At 27.0% G+C, this 20,769-nt stretch overlaps 1 protein-coding gene across 2 annotated transcripts in view; it reads right to left on the bottom strand.

The window, feature by feature from the left end:
* The window catches only part of LOC100207753 (MAM and LDL-receptor class A domain-containing protein 1), a 65,972-nt gene that overhangs the window by 22,176 nt on the left and 23,027 nt on the right, over positions 1-20,769 (bottom strand). For both annotated transcript variants that reach the window (XM_065792443.1, XM_065792444.1), the window contains 34 exons: positions 20,743-20,769; positions 20,474-20,628; positions 20,197-20,389; positions 19,237-19,380; positions 18,175-18,428; positions 17,385-17,550; positions 16,670-16,813; positions 15,210-15,466; positions 13,663-13,753; positions 13,224-13,364; positions 12,559-12,815; positions 12,252-12,483; positions 11,867-12,132; positions 11,528-11,774; positions 10,985-11,256; positions 10,808-10,898; positions 10,589-10,729; positions 10,211-10,467; positions 9,884-10,115; positions 9,466-9,639; positions 9,273-9,373; positions 8,169-8,334; positions 7,738-8,045; positions 7,405-7,606; positions 7,151-7,321; positions 6,798-7,057; positions 6,599-6,689; positions 6,318-6,461; positions 5,855-6,129; positions 3,747-4,026; positions 3,379-3,556; positions 2,980-3,290; positions 446-699; positions 240-330 (listed from right to left, as the gene is read on the bottom strand). The exon at positions 20,743-20,769 is cut by the window's right edge and continues 111 nt beyond it. In XM_065792443.1, coding sequence (XP_065648515.1) covers positions 240-330; positions 446-699; positions 2,980-3,290; positions 3,379-3,556; positions 3,747-4,026; positions 5,855-6,129; positions 6,318-6,461; positions 6,599-6,689; positions 6,798-7,057; positions 7,151-7,321; positions 7,405-7,606; positions 7,738-8,045; positions 8,169-8,334; positions 9,273-9,373; positions 9,466-9,639; positions 9,884-10,115; positions 10,211-10,467; positions 10,589-10,729; positions 10,808-10,898; positions 10,985-11,256; positions 11,528-11,774; positions 11,867-12,132; positions 12,252-12,483; positions 12,559-12,815; positions 13,224-13,364; positions 13,663-13,753; positions 15,210-15,466; positions 16,670-16,813; positions 17,385-17,550; positions 18,175-18,428; positions 19,237-19,380; positions 20,197-20,389; positions 20,474-20,628; positions 20,743-20,769 — 6,573 coding nt within the window. The remainder of the gene's footprint in view (positions 1-239; positions 331-445; positions 700-2,979; positions 3,291-3,378; positions 3,557-3,746; positions 4,027-5,854; positions 6,130-6,317; positions 6,462-6,598; positions 6,690-6,797; positions 7,058-7,150; positions 7,322-7,404; positions 7,607-7,737; positions 8,046-8,168; positions 8,335-9,272; positions 9,374-9,465; positions 9,640-9,883; positions 10,116-10,210; positions 10,468-10,588; positions 10,730-10,807; positions 10,899-10,984; positions 11,257-11,527; positions 11,775-11,866; positions 12,133-12,251; positions 12,484-12,558; positions 12,816-13,223; positions 13,365-13,662; positions 13,754-15,209; positions 15,467-16,669; positions 16,814-17,384; positions 17,551-18,174; positions 18,429-19,236; positions 19,381-20,196; positions 20,390-20,473; positions 20,629-20,742) is intronic.

Here is a 20,769-nt window from a genome sequence, read left to right as displayed (position 1 = left end):
AAATAGTTTTCAATGTCCCAATGACTTCTTGCTGTTTAACACAAAAATTTCTATTGAAATTTATGTTAAACTAAATATTCTAAAAAGTCAGAAAAATCTATACTTTTGAAAAATAATACAAAGGAAATCAAATTAGCAGTTTTTGCCTTGGCTGATGGTAAAGTAGAAACTATTTTTAATGATACTATTCTTTCAAATTCTCAACTTTTGTTAAGTAATAATGCAACTTAAAAAAGTACCTGGAGCAGGACAGGGATAGTCTTCGATCATTATATCATCAATAGCAATGTCACCTTGGAAACTCTTTCCAACAACTCCTTCAATGTATATCTAAAAACCAATGTAACCATAAAAAACTTTAATTACATTATGAAATGTCAAAAATATGTCTCAACATATTTAAACACTTGAGTGTCTCAATAGTAATAACAAAATTTAAAATTACATAAAATGAGACTAGACTTTGGACTGTTACTCTTCCATGCCTCCAAAGATTCCCTTGATCACTTGTAAGATTCCAAGCTGGGACAGATCCCAGTTTGCCAACATAAATATTTAATGAACCAATGTCTTGACCATACATGTGGTACCAAAAGTTAAAACAACTACCTTTAGAGTTGGCTGGATAAAGTGGACTACGCAAAACAGCATTATCGTTTCTTTTGCGTGGATAAGAAGTTTCAATATAAAAATATGAACCTATAAATAAAATATGAACCTATAAAAAAAATAATTCATACTTGTAAAGCATTTATATGTGTTAACATGAATCTATGAAATCACGTACATATATAATAAATAAAAAAATCATATTAAAAGGTGACAGTTTCATAATTTGACAACACAACTGTAAACATGACACAACTAAGCAAATTTGAAAAAAAATGAGCAAGGCTATTAAGTACTATTTTAAAAAAAACAGAATAAGCAAGGCTATTGACTACTATGCCAATTAACATTTTACTACAGAATTTTGCAACAAAAAATCAAAAAATTATGTTGTAAAATTTTACAAAATAGGTACCTTATTATTGTGAAATTATTTTTTAAATATATTAAATATATTTTTAAATATATTTTTTAAATATATATTTTTTAAATATATTATCTTAGGAAGAAAAAATTTTGTAAAACAACTATGTTAATAAATAAAGAAAACATAGGCAATAATGAAAAATAAGATAAAAATATTTAAACTATATAATAAATATTTATTTCATTTTTATTAAAACAATAACTAAATAAGTATTTTAAAATTTATTTAAATAAATTGTTAAATAAATTAAAAAAAAAAGTTTTGCGACAACTTATATAATAGTAAACAATTCTGTGCTTCTACATTCCGAGAAAAAATATATATCAACCATTGCTTTTTATTTTTTTTTAAATATGAACTCTTAAAACAAGACTTAATACTGTATAATACTGATATTGCCATGAAAACATACTTCTATATTAACACAACAAGATGTTTCCATGCTAACATAACAAGATGTTTTAATGCTAACACATAAAGATATTTACCAAAAATTGTTAATAATACAGAATTTTTGAAAACAAAAAAAAAATAAAAATTTTAATTTTTAAGGTTTGGTGCATAACAACAAAACTTTATATTAAATACACACACACACACACTCACACACAAACACACACACACACACACACACACACACACACACACACACACACACACACACACACACACACACACACATAATATTTTGGAAACCCTGAGCATTATCAGATAAGTAAAAAATTGTTCAATATAACTGATTTAAAGGGTATGTGGCTAACAAGTGAAGGCAAAAAATTCTATAATATACAGAGAAGATTCTATCATCTATCAAAATGAATCAAAAAATCACAAAATGAAAAGTATAGTTGATATAGAAGATATTGGTACCAAAATTGATTCTGATAGTATAATTGTTAAGAATAGTTATATGAATGTTTAAACAAATATAAATATAGAAAATATTGTAAAGCTTCATCAGTTGTAAGGTTATCAACAGTCGCAAAGATATCACTAAGACAAGTTTCTGCAGTGTGCAATGTTGTTAAAGTTGTTCAATTATAGACAACATAACAATCCAGACACATCTAATCAAGACAACATCTTATAAAAACAAGATCATACACAAAGTACTATAAGAGAAGCAAATAATTTAATAATAGCAACAACAAAATTTTTAAGTCTTTATTTTGACAAAAAATATTTGAACCATAAGGAACAACGAAAATTTGTAAACGAAATTAATTCAAAGGAAATCAAATTAGCAGTTCTTGCCTCGGCTAATGATAAAGCAGAAACTATTTTTAATTGATTTGTGGAAATTTTTAACTTCATTTACAGAATTTACAGAACTCTTATTATTTATTACAATAAGAGTTAATAAGACTACGATTTACAGAACTCTTGGGAATTAATAACTGCTGTTAACTCCAACTGCAACTTGGTAAAAAATGGTATAGTAAATAAACTACAAAGAAAATGTTTTGAACTTGGGTTTTATACAGTATAGTATGTTTCATGCCAACATCAAGTTCTGGATTTTCAGAGTTTGCCATTATGTTTATCATAAAAAGCATACCTGACATTACTGTTTTGTTAAAAAATATTATTGCAGCATTTGAAAACAGTGGTCCCTCTTTGCCAAGGTACATAAAACTGCTCTACAATTTATGCAAAGCATTTTTTATTCAGAAAACTGATATTTTAATAAAACCAATTTTCCTAATAATTAATGGTCTCCTCACTAATGAAATTCAAGATGAAACTCAATTGCAATTTATGCAAGTTTAATTTCTTGTGTTTATATATATATATATATATATATATATATATATATATATATATATATATATATATATATATATATATATATATATACATAAATTATATAATGTATGATGTAGTTATATATATAACTAAATGTAATAATTTACATAGTAGAGCATTTAACAGAATATTCTTACCAAGAGCAGTGCCAGTAGTGTGGTCAGTTGAAGGACCAGTTCCTAAGGTAGATGTTCCACCATTAGACCGTGTCCAATCAAACTTGTCAGTTAAAATATTTTCCCAATCACAATTTCCATTTTCAAAATCGCAATATCGTGTTGGAGGACATTTACCATCAGATACAACAATATCATCAATTGAGATATCACCTTCATAACTTATTCCTCGCACACCTTCAATATCAATATTAAATATAGATGAAATTCCACGAATGTTAACTTGACCATGTCGCCACCTGTTACCTTGTGTACCGAAACGTGTCCATACCCTTTTTATAAGGAAAAAAGTTAGAATAATGCTTTGAAAATCAGTAGTATTAAAACAAAAACAATTAAACAAAATAATTTTAAAAATACTTTGTTCGCACTCCATTATATACTGAATATACATTTAATGCGTTAATATCTGCACCATGCATATGAAAGTAAAATGAAAAACAAACTGCACCAAGTGTAGCACGAATAGGAGGGCTACGCAAAACTGCTGTATCATTAGGTTTACGAGGATAACTTGCTTCAATGTAAGCATAAGTACCTAGAAATTACAAATAATTCATTGAAAATAATGGAAAAATAATAAAATTTATGAGAGTAAGTACTCATAAATTACATTTTAAAATAACACAAAAAATATTTCTCAAACAGTCTTTAAGGAATGTTTAAGAAAATACTAAGTATAAAATTATTTAAATTTTTTCAGACATTAAGTAAAAAGCCAAACTAACCTTTTCCAGTGGTATGATCGCCAAGTGGTCCTGTACCATAAGTACCTGTTGCTCCGCTAATAAAAGTCCAATCAAAGTTATCAGTAGTAAGTTGTTTCCAACGACAAGGAGTTTCAAAAGTACAATTACTATCAGATGGTGTTATAGTAGTTGGTGGAACAGTTGGTGGCTGAGAATTGGGAGGAATGTATGTACAAGGAGAAAAGTTGTTGTTGAAGCTAATATCATCAATTGCAATGTCACCAGTGTAAGATGAGCCAACAACTGCTTCAAATACAAGCTACAGCAAAGTGAATTTAAAATATGTCTTTTACAAAATTTCATAAAACTTTTTAATTAATTAATTTTTAATAATATAAATAATTTAAATAAATTTAATAAATATAAATATATTTTAATTAATTAATATAAATATGTTAAATAAAGAAAATAAAAAATAAAAAAGTAATTGAAAAAATTAGGGTAGGGCAGTGCAATGTGGGTCTATGCAGTAATGTGAACCTAATTGATAGGTAAAAGTTTTTCTGAGGAATGAATTTAGGTAAAATATTCTTTTTTTGCTTTTGATGGTTAAAACAGCTAGGCAAATTCTTAAGTACATTTTTGATTTAAAATTCTGCATACATGTAAATAGACTTTTATCAAAATGCGCTCAAAGTAGTTTAAAGTCTAATAGATGTATAGTTTGCTTGAAGTTTAGTAACGTAGTAAGTTGGGGTAATATGGTCCCATATATTGTGCCATTAAAAGTCTATTAAATTAAACAATGATCTTTTAAAATAAAAATGAGCATATATAAGAGTTTTTGATTCTTGATGATCGTTAAAGATTCACGATGATCGTTAAAGATTCATGATGATCGTTAAAGATTCATGATGATCGTTAAAGATTCATGATGATCGTTAAAGATTCATGATGATCTTTAAAGATTCATGATGATCGTTAAAGATTCATGATGATCGTTAAAGATTCATGATGATCGTTAAAGATTCACGATGATCGTTAAAGATGTAAGGATATTTTGCTTTCCATTAAAACTAGTAAATATTGCAGTGTAATATAATAATGCAGTGCAGCAGTTTTGAAGCATAGAACATTAAATTCTTTTTAACTTCGATTAAGAAATGAAAAGAGGTTTTTGTTTATTTTTAATTGAGCTTCAAAATTAAACAAAATTTAATCACGCTTAAACTAATAACAAACTAAAGATATAAAAGCAAGGCTTTTTTTTATGACTGCTATAGATTAATTTTTATGAAACAATTTTGAAATGAAATTTTTTTTTTAAATTATACTAAGAATAATATTTTTCTGTTGAAATACTCTTGGATCCTTACAAATGATTTTCTTTTGAAACTGTATTGTTGAAGTTTTTCAATAATGTTTTCATTTTATAAAATTTGAGCAAAATTGATAAAAATTGCCGAATAAAATAAATATTGATATAGAACCCTACTTGTTATAAAGTAAGTTTTTATAGTAAGTTACAATAAACTTAGATTAAATTAAATTCTTTATTTTGTTTAATTCTAACAATACTTCAAAGAAATATAGATGATAAAATTATAGCATATTAAATTTGTATGTAACAATGTCATTTAAAAAACCAATGTTTCAATTCTTATAGCACAAGAAACTACTTTTAAAAAAAATCTTTTACAAAATAATATTTTAGAGATCATAATAATTTAATTTTATTGAATTTTTAAAATTAAAACTGTTTTTATTATGGATTTTATTTTTATATACTTGATAACATGGGTGTCAATGTTCTTTTGAAATATTGTAAAAATTACAAAAGTTATATCCATTCAAAATAGCTCTTATTTACTAATTTTAAAAAAATGTCATATAGATATATGACATTTTTTATAAATATGAATGTCATAAATAAAAACAAATCAATGTAGTAGTTTCTCTTGAAATAAAACTCAAAACATCAGATTCCATAATAATGCAAAAATGGTAACTGGATTATGTTTTTTAGGTTTCACAGGTTCAGCCAAAACAAAAAGTTATGGACAAAGGAAGAGGTAAAAAAAGTTCCTTATTTCAAGTCTTACAACCCTGTTTTAAAAGTCACCATGAAAATAAAAGTAAAAACATACTCTGTAAGGGCTACTGCTATAGACTGGAACTTGTGATTGAATCCAAGAATCTCCTTGATTTCCTGAATCTGACCATATTAGTGTCTCAGCATCAGATGAATTTCCAGCACCATACTTTACATAAACATTAAGTGTTCCTATAGACGCACCATACAAGTGCCTATAAAACTGCAAGCAGCGGCCATTTCGACTGGTTGGTCGGAACAGCTCACTTGTCATGCGAGCTTTATCACCCTTTTTCTGCGGGTATGAAGCCTCAATATAATAATAGGATCCTAAGTTAACAAAATATAATGAAAATATATATCATTAATTTATAAAAATGTAATTAAAATTTATATAAGAAAAAAAAATAAAAAAAGAAAATAAATAAAATCAAAAGTAAACAGCATAAGTAAATAAAACAGAATATTGTATTAATCTTAAATAAATTTCAAATAAATTTTAAAAAATTTTTTTAAACCTGATTTATCATTCTTTGTATTATCTCTAGTTGGACCAGTTCTCCAACTACTAGTTTCACCATTTCCTCTTATCCAATCAAAGTTATCTTCAGTAGGTTCCTGCTCATATGTACAACTCTCAAAATCCTCAAAATCACAATCACCTAAATAATAATACATTATTATAAATTTCGTATTTTAAATAGCAAAATTATTAAAAAAAAAAATTTTAATTATAATAGTAATCAAATATTTAGTTGATTGTTTTTATATTTTTACTTTTTTAAATAATAACATTTACCTGGTAGAGGACATTCACCATCTTGCAATAAAATATCATCAATGGCAATGTCTCCTGTGTAACCTGACCCAACAAATGCTTCAAAAACCAGCTGCAAATTAAAATTAAACTTTAAATTCGAAATAGTTTTTCTTTAAAATTTTTGGAAAAGAAAAACTTAAATGCAAAAGTTAAAAAAAAAAAAAAAATGGAAACACACCTGGTAAGGTTTAAGGGGTGATTTAATTGTCACTAAAGCTGGACGCCAGACATTTCCTTCATCATAAGCTCCTCTTGACCATATTGGTGTATCAATGTTATCAATACGTGTATATAAAGTAAAATTACTGACAGTGCTGCCATATTTATGGTACCAGAATGTAAAACACTGACCACGAGTTGCTGTATATGACTGAGATATAATCACTGCTTTATCCCCTGCTTTTTGTGGCCATGATGTTTCAATATAAATGTAACGCCCTAATTAATGATATAAACATTCAAATTAAGAAAAAGAATTAAGAAAAATATATATTTTTTTTTAAATAAAAAAAAAAAAAAAAAACTAGCCACCTTGGCTTGTTTTAAGTGTGTGATCAGTACTTGGTCCAGTTTGAGCTGAACTTGTGCTACCACTTGTAATTGTCCAATCAAAGTTATCCTTTACTTTTTCTTGCGTCCAACCGCACAATAAATCTGCAGCACCTGACCCTGGCCACTGAATAGCTTCAAATGTACATTCGCCTATAACAAACATGAAAATCGTAAACTTAAGAATAATAAATAAAAATTAGATATAAGATAATGAATAAAAGATATTAACATACGTTCACCAGGACAGCCTTGATCTGTTGATACAAAAGTAATATCATCTAAAGAAATGTCACCAGCATAACCTGATCCCCGTATAGCTTCAAAAACAATTGCAAAAGGGGATCCATCTTTGCGTGGAATGTATATTTGCCCATGCTTCCATTTATCACCCTGTGAAGCCATGCGTTTCCACTTAAGTTGAGCTTGAGAAGGGAACTATATAAAAAAACATATTTATTTTATTAATACTACAGAAGACTAAAATAGCATTAAAATCACTTTTAGTAATTTTTTCAATTTTAAAGTTTTAAAAACTAATTATAATTAACTAGATAAAAAACAAATACCAGAAGCCAAATATTTAGAGTTCCAACATGGGGCCCAAACATATGATACCAGAAACTCACGCAAAAACCATTCATGTTGTTAATACCAGATTGTACAAGCCAAGCTGAATCATTAACTTTAGCAGGATATGATGCATCAACATACATGTAATAACCTTTACCTGAATTGGTTGTATGATCATTACGAGGACCTGTACCATCAGAGTCTGTTGGTCCCTGGTGTCGTAACCAACTGAATGTTTTAGATGATGAATTAGTTGAGTAAGCACATATAGAACTGTCAAAGTTACAATCATTTCCTTGGTTACCTAAGTTCATTTTTATATGAGGTATATTTAATTTATATTCATATAATCAAATATACTATTTATGATATATTTAATTTATCTTCTATTAAATAATTTTAAATTTGAAAGTAAACTGTTGTTTACCAGCAGTGGGTCCTAAGGTTGTTATTGTAGGAGTAGGTGCCAATGTTGTTTTGCCAGGAGGCCAAGCATTAACTGGTAGTAATGAGCAACTTCCAACAGTAAACTCAAAGTCGTCAACTGCAATATCTCCAGTGTAACTTGCACCACGAACGGCTTCAATCACAATCTAAATAAACTGAAACTGCTTGAAAAGGTTTTGTGATAAAAGCATTAACCCCTATATATAAATAATATATAAATATATAAATATCCCTTTACTGCATGAAAAGAAAATACAAAATATTTTATGTGAAAAAATATCTTGCTCCAAAAATGGGTTTTTTTAATTTTCAAAATTGCATTATTTTTTATAATATAAATGAAAACTATGCAGAAATGTTGTATTTTGACAAATTATTTATACAAACAAAAGATTATGCATAAAATAAAAGAATAGTTATGATCCCACAGGATCAATATGAGCACAAATATGAACCATATGATTTTTTTTTACTGGATCAATACAATATTATTCAATAAGAGACACAGAAGTCAAAACAAAAATTATTTACTTTGAAAATATGCATAATAATAAATAAAATTATGTTTACATAATTATGTCGCTAACGCATGCTGTATTAGATACAATTACATATAACAAATTAACATATTATTATAAACTTAAGGAAACTTCAAACTAACTTTGTAACTTAAAAGTGATATAGATTTACCCATTTTAATTTTTTATTCTTAGTTTTTCTAGATTTATGAATATATTTTAGCTAAAGAACATATCAATTTTGTTGGTTTACAATAAAACTATAGTCTATATATAAAGAGAATTTGAAAGTTTATTGGGCAATCTTGGAAAAAAATTTTTTAGCAATATATCCTATTAAAATATATTGTTAAAATAATATTGTATGTAATGATACTATCCTTAAATTTAAATTGTATCATATATGATACTCTATGCGGAAAGTCCTTAACAAAATTGTCAACAACATTGTCAAAACACCAATTAGGTGATCATCATCAACATTATAACAATTACAACAATATCATTAAATTTACCAAACTATCAATAAATATCACCAAATGACACTTAGTCTTATATAAACTCACCTGATAATCTGTTGGAACATTTAGTCCCATGCGCCCTTGAAACCATTGATTACCTTGGTTTCCAATCAACTGCCACATTATTTCATTTCCAATAAAATTTCCTTCAAAAAACCAAAAACTTTGATAATAAGCCAAGATTGAAAATTGTATAATAAAATTATAAGCCTAACAAAATTATCAAAAATGTGCACACCTTGGTTTAAGCTTCGAATATAAACATTTAATGTTCCAATTGATGCACCATACATATGATACCAAAAACTAAAACATCTTCCATTGACAGGAGTTGGTGCAAATATTTCACTTTTTAAGGAAGCTTTATCCCCAACGACACGTGGTGAGGAACTTTCAATAAATGCATAATACCCTATAAAAAAATTAAAATTTTGCATAATAATATTTTTAGTAATTTAATCGATAGAGATATAATAACATAAGTTATTTTATTTCAAAAATATATATTATATATATATATAAATATATATTATAATATTTAGTATAAAAGAAAATAGAAACATGTTTCTATTTTCTTTTATACTAAATATTATTCATGCTACTTTTAAATAAAGTTTTCTGAAAACTAAAAAGAACATTTTCAAAAGAGAACAAACCTCCATTTGTTTGAGTAGTATGGTCAGTACTTGGACCAGTAAAGGTAGAAGATGTAGCTCCTGATCCAATTATCCAATCAAAATGATCAGAGTTTTCTTGTTCCCAAGAGCAGAAATCTATATGTTCAAAATCACAGTTTCCAACTGCAGGACATGCACCATCTCGAATACGAAAATCATCAACAGCAATGTCACCTTGGAAACCTGACCCTTTAACACCACGAACAATAATCTAAATAGAATTTATGTTATTATTTTTACTATTTTCAAATACTATTCATTAAAATAAATATTTTTAAATACTACTCATTAATATAAAAATGATACCTGAAAGTAACCAACATTTAAAACTGAAGCCTGTCCAAGTCGCCATGTATTATTTTGATTGCCAACTTTAGAAAACATCAAGTAAGAATTGGCATTTTGAGCATATCTTATAAAAATGTTTAGCTCTCCAATCTGTGCTCCGTACATATGGTAAAAAAACTGAACACAACTTTGCCCAAAATTGTAATACCACGGACTATACATTCTAGCTTCTGTATTCGGAGCAGCATTTGAAGTCTCTATGTACATGTAATGTCCTAAACACCAAGTTATATAGTATTTACCGCTCAATATTTTTTCTGTATCTAATTATGTAAGTATATTATTTTTATTTTGTATCATATTATCTAAGTATATTTATTAGATATATGCATTTACCTTGATCAGTACCATATGTATGATCGGTTGAAGGACCAGTTTGAAAACTAGAAGTTGAACCAGATGCACGTTCCCACTTAAGCTGTTTTGATGTATCCACATACCAAAAGCAAATGTCAGCACCTTCAAATGTACAAACTCCTAAAAAAATAATGGAAGAAGGTTTCAGTTTTTTGTTTAAAAAGCTTTTAAAAAAGAATATTTAATTAAACAGCAAACCTGATGTATAACAGTCACCCCACCAAAGATCTATATCATCAATTGCAATGTCCCCTTTGTAATCTGTACCACGTGTTCCTTCAATTATTACCTTCAATGTAAAAAATTTATAAAAATTGTGTTTTAAAGGAATTGTATAAGTAAAAAATGTTACAAAAAATACATAACATAAGTTACCTGAGTGTCATACAAAACATCCACTGAAACCTCAGCATGGCCCCATTCTGATCCTTTTGAACCTTTTCTAATCCAAATTGGTGGTCTTGTCTGGCCTTGCGATTGTGTATACACTTTTAAGGTATCCACATGAGGACCATACATATGATAAGCAAACCATAAACAATATGTCGCTCTTGTACCATTACCAGGAATTATCGGACTTATCAGAGCTGCTGTATCATTTTCTTTACGTGGCCATGATGCCTCAAGATAAATATAAGTTCCCTTGGCTAAAATAATAAAATATGTTAAAGACTAAATATTGTTTTTTAATATTAGAATGTTCAGTAAAGTGGAGTGAAACTTGAATGGAAAAATTAAATTTCCAATTTAACTCATGCTCAATGCCCAAATCAATAATGCTTTTTGTGACAACTTCAGTCTTAATTTCATTTTAGAATTAAATAAAAATTTAATTAAATTAAAAAATTAATTAAATTTAATTTAAATTAGAACTTTAGATTTAAGTTATGATATATTAAAAATAAAATTCAAAATTACTTGTATTGGTGGTATGATCAACTGTTGGTCCAGTTCCTACTGATGATGTCTGACCTTTGTTTAAAGTCCAATCAAAATCATCTTTTTTTGATTGCGTCCATTTACAAAATCCTAGCTCAAAATTGCAACCCCAAGGCTGAGCTTGTGTTGGCTGAACTGGACACGATCCAGCAAAATTTGTAACAGTTATATCATCAATCGCAATATCACCTTTATATCCATAACCACGTATTCCTTCAAAACGAATCTGAAACATTTTATAGAAAAACATAATGATTTCATAAAATTGACAATAGCGCTATTATGGCAACACAAGTAAAATTCACAGTTATGCTTTACCTCCATATTTTGCCCTCGACTTAAAAATGGTGCTTGGCCTTGCTTCCATACATTTCCTTGATCACCACTTAGTTCCCACACAATAGTTTCAGAAATATCATTGCCAACACGCATGTTAACCTCAAGTTTTCCAATTTCAGATCCATACATATGATACCAGAACTGAACACACTTTCCATCTCCTGATGTAGGAACTGTTTCACTGCGAAGTATTGCTGCCTCATGGGCTAATCTGGGATATGATGTCTCAATAAAAATATATTGACCTAAATATAAAAATATTCAATTCTTAAAAACCATTAACAAAAAGTGCTTTTTAAAAAGTTTATTTAAAAAAACAGTAACAAAAATGAAAAGCAATCTAAATGAAGTTAAAAAAAATAACCAAGAGCAGTTCCAGTAGAGTGATCAGTTGTTGGACCAGTCAAAACAGATGACGTTGTTCCTGAACCAATCTGCCAATCAAATTGATCACCATACGGCATGTTTGTGTAGGCACACAAATCACTTTCAAAGTCACAAAAACCTGGATCTGGGCAAGGACCCTCAGAAACCATAACATCATCAAGAGCAATGTCTCCTCTATATGAAGGACCAGTAATTCCTTCAAATATTATCTTTAGAAAAGAAAAATGATTTATATACTAAATGAATGCAAAAGGTAAATAAAATAATTTTTAAAAAAAACTTACACTATGAGAAACAAAGCTTTTTATTGTAACACGAGTAGGTCGCCACAAACCCCCTTGTTCTCCAGATAATGTCCATATGGGAGCAGAACGAGATCCATTTTGATCAATTAAAACATTAAGAGTTCCAATATCTTGACCATACATATGATACCAAAAAGATAAACACCGCCCTATTGTAGCTGAGTAATTGGGAGATTTTAACCATGCCTTGTGACCTTTTGTCTGGGGAGTGGAAGTCTCAATGTACATATAATAACCTATATATAGTATATATATATATATATATATATATATATACATAATTATATATATATATATTTATATATATATACAAATATATATATATTTATATATATATACAAATATATATATATATACATATATATATATAAATATATATATATATAAATATATATATATATATATATATCTTTAAATATATATATACATATATATATATATTATATATATATATGTAATATAAACATATATACATATATATTTATATTATATATATATATATATATATATATATATATATATATATATATATATATATATATATATATATATATATATATATATATATATATATAAACACATTTATTTATTTATATGAATAATTAAAAAGGTAGCAAATAACATAAAATAAACTTTTGCCAAACCTGCAGCAGTTCCAAAAGTATTATCATTTTGTGGTCCAGTTCCTGATGATGAAGTACCAGCATTGTCCCTTGTCCAATCAAAATCATCTCCGCCAATATTAGTCCAGCCGCACAGATCTGGATCCTCAAAAGTACACTCAGCTATAATTTAATTTTAAAATTAAGTGAATAATAAGGTATTTTTAAAAAACCTTTTACTTGTTACAATCTATGCATTTTACAAAATTTGCAGTTTTTCTCTTACACATCTCTTTGACTTTTAAAATCAATACTTATCAATATAAAAATTCCTACTACAGCAATATTCATTAAATTAAATTAAAAATTATTTTTACTAAATTCACTAAAAATCATTGATATCAAATCATATAATCAAAGGACTATTTTCTCCATTTATAAAAGTTTTCTTCAAATAAAACAAAAAAAAAATATTTTTTACCTTGAGGAGGGCAGGATCCTTCAGTCAAACTCAAATCATCAAGTGCAATATCTCCTCTGTAACTTGGTCCAACAACTCCTTCAAAAACAACCTATAAAAAAGGTAAAAATTAAAAATTTTACAACTTGGCAACAACAACTTGGTCAAGTAAAGAAATAAAGATATATTAGCTTTAGCACTTAAGTATAAAGTGTTCAAGTATTATATGATATTTAAATAATACTTAACTATAGTATAGATAGTAGTAGTGCCCTTTCAAGCGTGTTTGGCACAGAACTCTTGGCCGCCATTACAACTGAGGTAATGGCAAGAAAGAGTTGCAGCACTTTTTTAATAAGAAAATGTGAACGAAAGTGTATGCAAATATTTAACTTATGTAAACTTTAGACTATGTAATGTTAAAACATATATCAAGTTTTACAGTCATACTCTTACATAAAAATTGCACTGCGACAACATATCCTTAATTTTGATCTATAACATTTATTTCCGTTTTATAAAGTTTGCTAAATAGTTTTAAAATCTTGGTTAGACAACACACCTTTGTGACAGAGTAGTCAGCTCACAAAGTTTCAGAAGCAAAGCGCTGTGGTTCAAATGGAACCGTTTTTTTTACTTTATTATTTTTCTGAAATACAAAATAAAAAACTTTTGAAGTTTAATAGATATTTATATACATAGTATAGATATTTATATACCTATGTAAAGATATTATACACTGTAAAAAAAGAAAGGGAGAAAATTTAAAAAAAAGCTTAACATTTATAAAAACATCAAAACAGCAGTAGAAATTTATTTTGCATATGTCTAGATAGTTGTTACTAATGTGCTCAGGTAATTAGTCCTAATAAGCTGCGATCTAAAAAAAAATTATTGAGACTTAATAAAGAAAAAAATAATAAGTCCGTCCTAGTACTCCAGAAGATGCTGCTGTGAAGGCAATAAAAAATAAATAGCCCAAAGCTAGCAAAAACTTTAAAACTTTGTTTTAACTGAAAATGTTTTGTTTTAAGGGGCAGATTTGACATACCTAGCTTCGGTTTTCGTTTGCTTTGTAAATTTGATATATTCTTGATTAATGGTTGAAATTTTATTATTTCTAAGCCTTGAATTTTGAAAAATCAGCCCATCTAGGACATTAAAAAGATAATTTTCTTTTTTAAAGTAGGAAGGTGTTTTCTTTCAAAATAAATAAATGAGGCAAATGATCTAATAGATAAACGAGGCAAATGATCTAATTAGCTTGCTTTAAGCATGCTATTAAAACATTTATTTTTTTTGCTCTTAGAGCAAATGTTTAAATTAATTATGTTTCTACTATTTATTTAAAAAACATTAAAGTAAAGAAATAGATAATCAGCTGAATAAGAAATAAAGGTAGGTATAAATAGAGGTAGGTGTGAAATAAACTCCCCTACATCCATATTTTACAGGTCATGACAGCTAGTTCTTAAATATTTAAGTTTATGTGTATTTACATTTGTATTATACAAAAGTATGAAAAATTCTATCAAAAATTTAGGAAAATAATTTGATTTTAAAGTTACCTGGAACTTGGATGCTGATGTAAGATGAATAACAGCATGCTTCCATCTTTGACCTTGTGTACCACTTTTTGTCCATACTGCAGTTGATTTGTTTTGAACCATAGTATAAACAGTCAAATTACCAATGTGATCACCAAACATATGATACCAAAATTCTAAGCAAATTTTACTTGTTGCTGGGATACTAGCACTCATCAAACGTGCAGTATCATTTTGAACACGAGGCCATGATGTTTCAATAAAAATATACCACCCACCTAATCCAAAACAATTTTTTAAGATATTATAATTTTTAAAGATTATGTTCATTTTATAAGAAGTAAAAAAATCTTCTTTAATTAGTATAAATATAATTATATTACAAGTACATAACTACAACAAATATAATTTTTATAAATAAAATTATATTAACATTTTTAGAACTTAATTACTTGTAATTAAGTTCTAAAAATGTTAATATAATTATATTTATACAAATTTCAACTTTTATAAAAAAAAAGTTTTTTATAAAAATGCAATATAATATTATATTTGCATTTATACGTTGATATATATTTAGATATATACTAGATCTAGATTTTCTAAAACATTCAACAGCCTTGCATAAAAGATTATTAAACTAGAAGCATATGGAATAAAAGGTAAATTATTTATACAGCTACACTCCATCATGTCAAAAAGTCACACAGAGATAATGCATGGAGAAAAAAAATTGGGTAAAGGTTTTAAGCAAAATTGTGCAATTATATATTCGAATGCAATTATCAAATAATTTATTAGATTATGCATACTTATTTAACATAATTAAGCTCAAACAAAAGTGCACTGGAGAGAATTTAAAGTAAATGTTTGAAATAACAAAAAGTTATAAATATATGCCATTCCAAATAACTCCATCAATCAAGTAAAATATGTGGAGGAGGTGATACTAAAATAATTTAAATAAGTCTCAGACTTTAAAAGCCATAAGTGATACTCAGCTATTAAAATCATTAACTACTGCTAATGTGTTGTATCAATATGTTTTTCACTAACATAAAACAGGTAAAGTGCACCAATAACATTAATACTACATTACTATTCTCTCTCTCTTTTTATCTCTCTCTCTCTCTCTATATATATTTTTTATTTTTTTATTTTTTTTTGTTATTCACCTCCTCAAGGCAGATAAAGCCACTACAGATGAGGAGGCTACTTAATAGTGGTTATAACCCTCTCTCAACTCTATAACTCCGAAACACGAACCTTGACAAACAAGGCCGCTGCGCGGAGAAACAAGTTAAGTTAAGTTATATATATATATATATATATATATATATATATATATATATGCAAATGATTGCATTATTTAATAAATTAATCAAGTAAATTGAACTGTATGAATTAATCAAGCAAAAGATTGCATCATAATGAATTAATCAAGCAAAAGAAAACAATTATTTTTGAAAAAATAAACTTACTAGCACCAGTTGTATGATCACTAGTTGGACCTGTATCAACAGAACTTGTGCTTCCTTGATGTCGTGTCCATGTAAATTTAGCTGTCTTGTCATCATACCAGCTACATTTGTCAAATGTGAAATTACATGTGTAGAAATTTGGTACTAAAAAAATAAAAATAAATGTTTTCAAATATTACAACAACTATGACTAATAGCAACCAACCAATAGCAACTAAAGAAAAATTTTTTTAGCTTACAAAAGCTAAATATTATGTGCATAACAATAAATTTTTTTGTTATGATGATTAAAATTTAAAAAAAAATTGTTGTTAGTGGTTACCACAAATACTATTTTAAATTGTTAAAACATGTGCAGTCATGCAAACTCATCGTTTTAAACAACATTTTTTCTGAATGAACTTTACTAACACACTTTCATAAATATCAATATCAAAAAAAAAACACACACACAAAAACAGTGAAATTTAAAGTCTCCCAATTTTTCTCATATTAAAAAATTCTCTTATAATCCAAAATCATTTTTCAAAATCAGATTTCCATAATTGAGAACCCAAAAATTTTTTAGTGCAAATAATTAAAACAATGAAAAAAAAAATGATAAAACAATGATAAAACAAAAAGTAATAATAACAATAAGCAACAGTCAGTAATCTTTTATAAAACAAGAAGTGTATAAAAACAATATGAACTAAAAACAAAAATTAAATCATACTAGGTGTTGGCATTGGTGTTGTGGTGACAGTTGTTGGGGGAGGAGTTGTAGGATCTGGTGGCACAGAATTGGCTGGAATATTTGTACATTTATATTCTGAAAAGACAATATCATCAATAGCTATGTCTCCTGAAAACCCAGCAGTCGTAATTGCTTCAAATACAATCTAAAAAAAAAGTGTATATTTTTTTAGAATATTATATATATATATATATATATATATATATATATATATAATATATATATATATATATATATATATATATATATATATATATATATACCTTCGGAATCAGGAAAATTGAGGTTGGCAATAATTTGCCAAACAAGGTTGGCAATTTTTTGCTGACCTCAAACACCTTTAGGTTAGCAGTTAGGTCGGCATTACTGATCTAACTGCCGACCCTAATTCCGAGGGTTGTATATATATGTATACATATATATATATATATATGTATACATATATATATATATATGTATATATATAAATATATATAAATATATATATATATATACATCTATATATATATATATATATACATATATATATATATATATATATATATATATATATATATATATATATATATATATATATATATATATATATATATATATATATATATATATATATATACATATAGTGACTAAGAGTTGGAGTAAAGTCCTCAGATAAAAGCCAAGCTCTATCACCATTTTTTGTATTGAAAGCTTATGTACATATAAAAACCTAATTATTAAATGTATGTATATGTAAACACAAACACATTTGAAACATTAAGTAAATAACCTGATAATCAACTGTTGAGACAATAGGAGCTTGTCCATTTATCCATTTAGTACCTTGGGAACCAGATAAAGTCCAAATTCTTGTCATGGTTCCATTTTGCCCACGTATATGTACATTCAGTGTTCCAATATCAGAGCCAAGCATATGTACCCAGAAATCAATGCAGCGACTAAGAGTTGGAGTAAAGTCCTCAGATAAAAGCCATGCTCTATCACCATTCTTTGTATCAGAAGCTTCAATGTACATATAAAAACCTAAAAAAGAATTAATTTAGTTAGACAAAATAGTAATAATCTCATAAAACATTGAAAACTAAGATGACACAAAAACACTTAGTTAGAGTCTGTTGAACACTTAGATATGGTCTGTTATTAGCAGAACACTTAGTTATGGTCTGTTATTAGCAGAGCACTTAAATATGGTCTGTTATTAGCAGAGCACTTAGTTATGGTCTGTTATTACCAGAATTTAGAAAAAGGAATAATGGTTATATTGTAATTGGCACCATTTTGTAAATTCAAAAATAACAACATCAAAAATAACAACATCAAAAATAGCAACATCAAAAATAACAACATATATCATTTATTTTTTACTCTCCATATGTCAAAACTCTTATAAAAGTCAAAAAAGATTGGTGACCATTTTTTATAAATTTTTTAAAAAAGACTGATGACCATTAAGTTAAGTAGCTTAGCATTTTTTTTAAAAAAATTCTGATTATTTTTATTTTTTTTTTTTTTTTGCTATTAGAGTTTTGCAGGAATTTTTTTTTTAATTTTTTTTAATTTAGGAATTTTTAAAAGTTTTTACTGGATATATTTAATTATCATTTAACTTTATTTATGAAGATATAAAAATTTCTTGAATATAAACTGATAATTCAATTAAAAGCAACAGATGTAATAGCACTGCAGTAGGAAAAGAACTAACACAGAACTGATACATAAAAAATGAATTAAGGCTTCAGTGTTATCCACTCCAAGTTTTCTATTTTTTACTTCACAAAAGACTTTTTGAAAATTTTTATCAGCTAGAATTAAGCAATATTGCCAATCTTACCTTCTTTTGATCCTGTAGTATGATCAACATCAGGTCCAGTAAAAAAAGATGGAGTACCACCACTTCCAATAATCCAATCAAATGTATCCAGATTTGTTTTTGTATTACTCCATGTACACATTCCAGTTTCAAAAGAACATTCTCCTATAAATTAATAAAGGTTCCAAGTATTATTTTTATTATTTTAGGAAATAAAATATAGATGTTTATATAATATTTACTTAAAAATATTTATGACAAAATAATAAAGGTTTTTGATATTTTGATTTGAATTAAAGCATTTTTAAAGTGTTATGTATATCTAAAAATTTAAAATGTTTATATAATAAATTCTATTATACAATTGTATTTTAAATTTCAGATTAAAGTTTAACAAAGTTGTATTTTTAGTCATGTAAATGCTGTTACAATTTTTAATTTACAATTTTAAAGACAAATTTTAATTTTAAAAAATTTGATCTTAAATGAATTCATGGCCAAAAAAAATTCTATAAATGCAAGACAGTGAGACTGGTATAAGTATAGAACTGTGATGAGATTGACTGATATACATGCAGGTTTGTAAGACTGAGTAGAACAAGTCAGAAATTGTAGGATTAAGTGATATTAGTGCAGGACTGTGGGATTGAGTATTATTAGTGCAGAATTGTGGAATTGAGTGACTTAAATGAAAGGTTGTAGAAATATAAACATATTGTCTGCAAATAAACTTAAAAACTTAAAAAAAAAAAATTTTATAAATTTTAAAATAATAAGTTTAATTCTAAAATATTGAGATGAGATGACTAGTGAGGTGAGATGACTAGTGAGGTGAGATGACTAGTGAGGTTAGATGACTAGTGAGGTGAGATGACTAGTGAGGTGATACATGAAAGAGAAAAAAACATGAAAGAGAAAAAAACATGAAAGAGAAAAAATAGAACAAGAACAAATGAGACAAAAATGTGTAGAATTAAATACCAGGAGGAGGACAGTATCCATCAATTAATTTTACATCGTCAACTGCAATATCTCCAGCATACCCCATACCACGAACACCTTCAATTACAATTTGTCGGCCATTTTGAGGTCGAATTGGAGCATTTGCAACTTTCCATGTATCACCATGATTTCCCTCTCGTCGCCATATTAAATTGTTTCCACCATTTGGAGTCTAAAAAAATTAAACAACTATCATATTTTAAAACATTTTTTCCATTAAATATATCTGTCCTCATAAAAGTGTTAAGTTAATTACCTGAATATAGATGTTGAGTTGACCTATATGCCATCCTCTCATGTGAAACCAAAATTCTAGACAGCGTGGGTTTTTGTCAGGAATCACAGGACTTACAAGACGAGCTCTGTCACCTATTTTTCTTGTGCCAGATACCTCAGTGTATATATAATAACCTATAATGTTATTACATTGCATCTATAAAACTTCAGAAGTTTACAAGCTTTACAAGTTTAAACTAATTATTTAATTGTAAAACTCTTTTTTGCTAGCTCTTTTTTGAAAAATACCTTGATCTGTTTGAAGTGTGTGATCAA

This window comes from Hydra vulgaris, chromosome 03 (assembly GCF_038396675.1).
Source record: "Hydra vulgaris chromosome 03, alternate assembly HydraT2T_AEP".
NCBI lineage: Eukaryota > Metazoa > Cnidaria > Hydrozoa > Anthoathecata > Hydridae > Hydra > Hydra vulgaris.
This window is presented reverse-complemented; position numbering and strand designations above follow the sequence as displayed.